This window comes from Pseudomyrmex gracilis, unplaced genomic scaffold (assembly GCF_002006095.1).
Source record: "Pseudomyrmex gracilis isolate BER0280 unplaced genomic scaffold, ASM200609v1 scaffold_384, whole genome shotgun sequence".
In the NCBI taxonomy this organism is placed as follows: Eukaryota; Metazoa; Arthropoda; class Insecta; order Hymenoptera; family Formicidae; genus Pseudomyrmex; species Pseudomyrmex gracilis.
The window spans coordinates 28984-37593 of record NW_018020968.1 but is presented as its reverse complement, the minus strand read 5'-3'; the positions used below and the strand labels follow the sequence as shown (position 1 = coordinate 37593).

General features: G+C 35.2%; 1 protein-coding gene across 1 annotated transcript; it reads left to right on the top strand.

Moving 5' to 3' along the window:
* Positions 1–1599: 1599 nt before the first annotated feature.
* LOC109860424 lies at positions 1600–2859 on the top strand. Its single transcript, XM_020439494.1, has 3 exons — positions 1600–1722; positions 1848–1940; positions 2077–2859. The coding sequence occupies exons 1-3, from the start codon at positions 1600–1602 to the stop codon at positions 2857–2859; spliced, it is 999 nt and encodes a 332-aa protein (XP_020295083.1).
* Positions 2860–8610: the final 5751 nt, after the last annotated feature.

Genomic DNA, 8610 nt, shown 5'->3' with positions numbered 1-8610 from the left:
TTTTCTGATTTTGATGCTGCGATAAAAATATTTGCAGGTCTAAATAAAGTCTCGTCAACACGTGGCTCAATAGTTCCACTGGCTTCTTCCAATACCAAATAAAAAAGTGATTGTAGTTGTTTGCTTGCAGAAATTGTAGGTAAAATTGTATAGCTGTGTGTAATTGCTGATTATGAATAAACTATGGTTTCGACAGTTTTAACACTTTGTATTGTCAATGTTCTGCCTGAATGTATTTCTAAATTGAACTTACTTTTGTCTGTATTATATATATTTTGTGTTTCAAATAGATCTATAAATGATTTCAGTTTGATTTTGACAGAACTCATGAATTCTTGGAATGCAATTTGTAATTGTTCTTGAATTGTCTTTAATGAACGGTTTATAATTTTTGTCATTTTTCTTGACACAATCCCGTGTGTCCTTTTAAAATTTAATATCCACGTTGCTTCTGCTTTAAATTGAGGAAGATTACTTTGTTTGTTTGTTTCTAGCGCCCATTGTCGTAGATCTAAATCATGAATAATTTTGTTGTTGTTGTTAGCGTCTTTAAACTTTTCCAGAACATATGTAGAAATATCTACTAGTTTTTGTCTATGAGTATTATCTTTTTATAGAGATTGATCCTATCTATACAGCTGCGACAAAGACGTTATCTTCCTAAACCGACGTTGTACTGTTGATAGTGTAATGTTCCTTTATTCCACTTTTCCAGAACTCAACAGCTCTTCTCTTATAGTCATTATTAAAAATTTCTCCTTCTGATGTACAAATACCTTCTTCCTCATCTTCATCACTTTCTTCAAGTTTTTCTACTTTGTCTGCTACAACAAATTCTGCATCATATATATTTGCATCCCAATAATTATCAAAGTTTAATATAGTGTCAATCTGCATAGCAAATGATAAGTCATCATTGCATTTCGTATAATATCCTTTATAGTATCATGTAATTCGATTTCTTTATTATTTACAGATGTGTGTAAAATATTTGAAAGTTGGAATGAAACAATTAACATATTAATAACATTTGCAAGATTTACATCTACAATTTTGCTTTGTTACAATTTGTTATCTTTGTTAAAAATAACAGATTATTGTGAAACTTAAACGTTAAATAATCTTTTTTTGATTGAATCGTTACACTTGGTGGCTACACTTTATACTTAACCTACGTAACGAAAACCTTCATATCTATACAAAATGTTATTATCTTATTTACATTATTCATTATGTAGTGTCGAGTGCAACACAAACGTCAGCGCGGCATATTGTGTCTGACTAGTGTCCCTGGAATACAGAGTCTGGACATCTCCCTCAAAATGGCGTCTAAATGTGGTGGGGATAAGTAAGTGTGGCATCGTAAATGCAATAAGACAAAAGTTATAAAAGTGACTTTTTATAGGGACACTATTTATTATTATTAGAGACGTAGAGTAAGTAATAAACAAGATTTAATGTGTAATATATAAAACTTTATAAAATTTGTTATGAAATAAAAATATATTCATTATTCTTTTTTTAACCTAAAAAATANTGTCAAATGTAATCATAAATTTTAAGTACAGAATAAATTATGCCTCTATGCTGTGTGCCAAAATGTCAAAATTCATGGAAAAAAAATATTCTATGCATCGTCTGCCAACGAATGTCGAAAAACGACAAAAATGGATCAATATTGGTATAGATTTGGATTTAACAAAAGTCTATTTTATATGTGAGGTAAGCTTGACTTTTTTGATAAATTATATTAATAAACTGTATTACATATATTATATATATATATATATACTAGTTGTGTATAAATATTGTTTTAAATGTTAATTAATAATATTAATATACAACAGACACATTTTGCGATTGAAATGTGGGAAAAACCACGAATTGATGGTAAAAAAAAACTAAGAAGTACAGCAGTTCCTACCATTGTTAAACATAAAGTAAGTAGAGATTAGAACATAAGTTTAGATTGTTTTTATTAAAAGACGTGTTAAAATTGTCTTTATTAAAATGTATGTATTTTTTTAAAACGAGTTATTAAATGTACAAGTATTAATATATAGCTATCTATTACAGACTGAAAATAACATAAGAATAACAAATCATGAAAATCTATCACATAATATGATATTGAAGGAAATAGAAGATATTAATGAACCATGTATCCAAAATGTAGACGGAATACATGAAGAAATACATAAAGATGTGAAAGAGAAAGTAGAAAACTCTATTTCAGAAGCAGCCATATCTGTGTCTTTACCCTTTGAAGCAGTTGACATAGAAAAAGTTTTAAAAAAAACTGAAGAAACAAAAATAAAACTAGAGAAAGCTAATGTTAGTATTAATAAATTAGATAAGTCGAACAAGATTCTGCAAAAACGTGTAAAAAGGCTAATATGTGAAAAAAGAAACTTAGCTGTAGAAAATGAAATTCTGAAACAAAGCAAAAACTTTAGTAAAATACTAAATACAGATCAAATAAAAGCTCTCAATTTGCGATATGTACGAGGTCACGAATGGCCCAACAATACTATTAAAAAGGCTTTGCGATTAAGACTATTGTGTGGTAATAGCGGTTATCAGAAATTGATAAGTCAAGGCATTCCATTACCATCAGGACGTACACTTAGAAGAAGATTACAGGATTTTGATTTTAAACCTGGAATTTCCGATCAAATATTTGACATATTAAAACAACGAGTATCACAAAGTACAGATGATAGAGAAAAAGATTGCATGCTTGCAGTAGATGAAATGAGTTTAATGTCAGGCGAACAAATCGATCAAAGTACAATGTCGTATATTGGCCTTTCGACCCTTCCTGATACATGTGGTAATTATCCAACATATCCAATATAAACGATTCAATAATTGACTTGTGTATATATTTTTATTTTTTCTCTACAGTACATGAATGTAACTTTAAACCTCATTTGACGACTTACTTTCTATCTTTTCTTAATTTTCCATTTGTATTTTTTCTTTTGCATGTGACTTTTTTCTTTCTGCTTCTTGATAAAGCGCCGCCGGTGCGGTTCTCGGTTTCCGTACCGGTAAGAGACTTTGTAATGACCGCGCTACTCGCACAGATTGTACGCCGCGTTGTTGCAAACGCCAGTTACCGAACATATGTTTTGCTCGCTTTTACATAATATTTATTTGACTTACAGTAGTTGACCTAATTCCGCTTACAAGAGTTGTATCTGTGTAGTGTTGCTGACTCAGCTTTCCTCGCACCGCTGCTGCCGCTGCCTCGCCGTTTTGCTGGTTCGTTGTTTCGCTGCTTCTCTGCTCTGCTGCTACCGCTGCTTCGCCGCTACTGCTGCCTCGCTTGCGTTGACTGCCTTGTCACCTTTGTTGTTTTTTTCGGCTGTCCTTTGCTGGTTCCTTGGTGCCCTTCCTGGCCCTTCCGTCACAGCTGCTTGTCTGCTTGTCGCTTGCTGCTTTCGGAGTTTTCCGGCGGTAGATTTTGTTTTTTGTTCTGCTACTGCAGTCTGGCCGCTTCCTTATCTCCGCCTTGTGTCACTGCCCGTCGCTTGCGTTAGGTCAGTGTTGCCGTGTAACTTGAGACTGTGAGCTCGCAGTGTTTTTCTTCTTCTTTTGAACCCGTAGTTCGCAAGACACTCTTTTAATGACTGTTTTTTTTTTTTTTTTGTTTCAGGAGCAGTATTTAACGGAACGGGATTTCAGCACATATATATTTTTTGTACACATATATGTTTTTATAATTTTTTTTTCTTTTAAATATACCCTTTTTTAAACACTAGAACTCAATCGTTCTCGCTCCTTTTTTTTCTTTCTCATCCAATGTCCGTTTCCTTGATCTAACCGGAATCTCCTGCAGAGTCCCGTCCTTGACACGCGGAATGAGAGATCTCACCGCTGCCACCAAAATTTGTTGGATGTCGAGAAGGTTGGGTGGTAAAAGATTAAGTTCTATGTTTGAACTTATATTATTATCTTTATTATTTTGGTTACAATATTCCTTACGTTCCTTACATGGATGTTCCTCACTGTGGTAAACTCTCCGGCTTGCGGAGCCACACACAGTGAGCTAGCAGTTCAATCACGATCTCTGCCCTGCTTCATCCACGCGATCGATTTATAGTAGATCGATTGCGCCGATTCAGCAGGCCCACCGGTTCTAGCAACGGCCGTGCTAGTTATCGGTGCCGGTGTCAACACATGCTGCGTTGCACTTTGGACAATGCGGCGATGTGTCGCATCTTGTGGCAACTAGCAGTTCTTCCTAGAACTGCTTCCTCGCAACCTAACTAGGTCATTGAGCAATAACAGTGATGTCTCATTACATTGCTCAATGGCCTCACTTTACTTTACTTTTACTTTAAAACTGCCGCACAACAACAGTATAGTAGATGCGTTAAATATAGTAGCGCCGTTGAAAAAATTTAGAATTCCGAAAGTATAGAAAGGGAAAAAGTGACGCAATAAAAAGTTCTTAGACGCAATAAGAAAAGCAGCTGATAAAAGAGATAAAACATACAGGAAAGCACTTTGTCGCGGGGGGAGGAAGTATTAATAGCTTCTTCTTACCATTAATAGGGCGCAAGCCCATGCCTACCGGACTGCCTCTGGGTCGATCAGAAAAAGAAGTACCGGGGCAGCCCTAAAAGGGCGGAAGGTGAACACCGCAAGGGTTTTAGTGAGTATTCCCCGCCGGGGCGCGCTCTGGCAGGTTGAGTCCCACACTACCCTGGCCCACACCTAGTCTGGGTCAGGGTGTGCGTAAACGCATTTCCTCTACGTAAAAAAAAAAAAGAAATACAGGAAAGCATATGACAATACTGAGCAAACTTGGATGCAGTATGAAATTGGAAAAAATACAATAGTAAAATTACAAAGAAAAAAAAAGAAAAAATATTATAAAAATATAATAGATTCTAATAAGGATGATCCCACGACAATGTGGAAAGCATTGGAAGAAATAATTAGAGGCGAGCCAGTGGGTACAAAGGTAGTAAAAAGTATAGATTTTAAAATTTTAGGTGATACTGAAAAGTGCAATATAGCTTATAAATTTAATTTATATTATATAAAAAGTATTAATAGTACAGTACGCTCTATAAGTAAGAGTGAGTTTAAAGATACAAGTAAGAAAATTATTTATATTATCGAGAGCAAAAAAGTTATGAAAAATTTTGAGGCGATTAATGTCAGAGAAAGTTGTTTTAGAGTTAGAACTAAAAAAAAAAGGTACAGATCATTGAGAGATGATTGCTGTCCGGAAAGTTGGAAAACCTCCACAATAGTACCGATTCCGAAGATAGAAAAAGCGAAAAAAGCAAGTGAGTACAAGATTATTAATATGTTACCAATGTTTGAGAAAGTGTTAGAGTTAGTGGTGAAAAAACAGCTTAAAATGTACTTAGAAACTAATGCTATTATAACAGAACATCGGGATTTAAAAAACATTATTCGTGTGAAACAGCAATTCAAACTGTCTTTGATGAGTGGAATCTAGTAATAATAAGTAAAGGAAAATTAGTCAGAGTAATTTTCATGGATCTTAAAAGAGCGTTCAAAACAATAGACAGGAAAAGATTATTAGGAAAACTGTATCAATACGGAATTAGAAGTGTAGTCTTGGAATAGCTCAAGTCATATCTAAGTAATAGAAAACAACAGGTACGGTTTAATCATAGATGGTTTAAATTATTGACAACAGAATATGGAGTACCTCAATGATCGGTACTAGGACCTTTGTTGTTTATAGTGTACATAAACGATATAATTAAGATATGTCCCAAAGGATGCAATATAAAAATGTTTTCTGATGACACACTAATATATGTAACTGGAGAAAGTAGCGCGAATCTAGAGAGGAAAATGAATACAGTATTTAATATAGTCGAGCAATGGATGATTGTAAATAAGTTAAAAATAAACGCGAGTAAAACATAGTGGTAATTAGACGTTACACATGGTAATTAGAAGTATAAGAAAAGAATTAAAGGGTAATATTACACTAAAATGTTTGAATGATATTGAGATAGAGCGTGTAGAATCAATAAAATATCTAGATATAATTATTGATGATAAATTGCGGTTTAAAACTCATTGCAATTATATGTTAAAAAAATAGGCAAAAAACAAGTTTTTTACATAGAATAGATCATTATGTATTGGCGTACGCTAGGTGTATTATATACAGGGTCTTTCAATAGAGACGCAGAACTTTGGTAGATCATAGTAGCTATGTTGTTAAAGTAACATCTGTCAAATTTGTTGTGAATTGTTTAGTATTGTATGGCAAATCACCATGGAAGGTTCTAGTGTTGAGCAACGTATGCAAATCATAAAATTTTATTATCAAAATCAGTGCTCTGTTCGAGAAACGTTCCGCGCATTACGTGATTTTTATCCTCGCCACAACCGTCCTTCCGAGTCGATTATTCGACGTTTGGTGGCCAAGTTCGAGTCAACCGGTTCGATAAATAATCAGCCAACACCAGTAACCACCAAAACGCAAGGTCTGCTGAAAACATCGCTGCGTGATAGTGTACAGGAAAACCCGAGGCAGTCAATTTCTTATCGTTAACAAGAACTTGGCCTTTCTGCGACTTCAACTTGGCGAATTTTGCGTCGGGACTTGGGTCTGCACCCCTATAAAATTTAACTGACCCAGGAACTTAAGGTAAACAACCATAGCCAACGCCGTGTGTTTGCTGATTGGGCTCTGGAGCAGTTGGAAGTTAACCCAAATTTCGTCAAACAAATCATTTTTAGCGATGAGGCCCATTTTTGGATGAATGGATATGTGAACAAGCAAAATTGTCGAATTTAGAGCGATACCAATCCATGCAAGATACACCAGCTCCAAATGCATCCCGAGAAAGTCACTGTTCGGTGCGGATTTTGGTCTGGCGGAATCATCGGTCCGTTCTTTTTCCAAAACGAAGCGGGCGTTGCCATAACCGTCAACGGCGAGCGCTACAGATCGATAATAAGGAACTTCTTGTGATCTAAATTGGATGATATAGATACCGATGACATGTGGTTCCAACAGGATGGTGCTACGTGCCACACAGCGCATGCCACGATGGACATTTTGCACGANCGATTTCAGGGCATGGTTATCTCGCGCGGCGGCGACGTGAACTGACCACCGAGATCGTGCGATTTAACGCCTTTAGACTTCTTCCTTTGGGGCTATCTCAAATCGCAGGTCTATGCGAATAAACCGCAAACAGTTGATGCTCTCAAAGTCAACATAGCAAACGCCATCCAGAAAATTCAGCCAGATTTATGCGAAAAAGTCATGGAAAATTGAACCGCCCGAATACGTGTCATGAAGCGAAACCGCGGCGGACATTTAAGCGACATTATATTTCATACTTAATTGCCATAAAATATTCTTTCAAATAAAAAAAAATTGAGTGGATATCTCACACACAACTTGTTTTATATACATTTAAAAATCGTCGCCCTTATTGAAACACCCTGTACAAGACAAGTATAGCGCCACACTTTGAATAATGTTCAAGTATAGCGCCACACTTTGAATAATGTTCGACGCTATTAATAGATATGGGCGAAACACAATTACGTCAGTTGCAGAAAGCACAAAATCGGGCTATGAGAGTAATATTGCAGTGTGATAGGTATACCAAAGTAGGATATATGCGGGAAACACTACAGTTTATGTCTATAAAACAAAGATTATATTATAATGTATGTATATTTATTTTTAAGATTTTATAAAATATGTTACCGTTAAGAGATAGGTTAGAAATAGTAGAAAACTAAAGAGAAACGAGACAGGTTGGAGATATAAAGATAAAATTTACAAAAACTAAGAGCGCACAAAAAAGCATGTTTTATAAAGGAATAAAAATATATAACGTCTTACCAGCAGAATAAAAAGTAGCGAAAGAATCGAATTATATAAAAGAGCGTTGAGAACATATGTTGTATCAAATGTCTGTTAAATTTGTTTTTGAAATAGCTGAGAAAGCTAAATAAAGATCAATCAATCAATCAATCTCTTTCAGTCTCTCTCACTCTCTCTCATACTCTCTATCACTCTTTTTCACTCTCTTTTCACTTTTTCTCGCACTCTATCGCACTGTCTTTCACTTTTTCTCACACTCTCTTGCACTCTTTCCCACGCTCTCTCACTATCTCTCACTCTCTCTCACTTTCTCTCGCACTCTCTCTCACTCTCTCTTGCATTCTCTCGCACTCTCTCTCGCACTTTCTCGCACTCTCATGCATTCTCTGTCACTCTTTCTCGCANTTTCTCTCACTCTCTCGCACTCTCTCTCACTTTTTCTTACTGTCTCTCACTCTCTTGTGCACTAAGTTTTACTCTCTCGCACTCTCTCTTGTGTTATTTTTATCTCTCTGTTTCTTTTTCATCACATATTACACTTTTCTTCTTTTTCTTTTAACGCTTTTATACCGCCATCTCTTGGAAGCATTAGGTACATGCACACATTTTTGTGACATTGGAGATGAGGTCATGAACATGATAAAATTCCATATATTTGGAAGAACATTTTTATTATCTTTGAACAGAAGACACAGACAAAAAAACACATAAACACTTTGTTTTTTAATTTTGTAATCCGAATTGATTGAGACTAAAAA

Bases quoted from the DNA above. Each gene is read 5' to 3' on its own strand.
- LOC109860424 (XM_020439494.1), top strand. From the start codon at position 1,600: ATGTCAAAATTCATGGAAAAAAAATATTCTATGCATCGTCTGCCAACG. The intron at 1,723-1,847 runs GTAAGCTTGACT...AATATACAACAG, and splicing joins AAGTCTATTTTATATGTGAG to ACACATTTTGCGATTGAAAT. The intron at 1,941-2,076 runs GTAAGTAGAGAT...TATCTATTACAG, and splicing joins CTACCATTGTTAAACATAAA to ACTGAAAATAACATAAGAAT.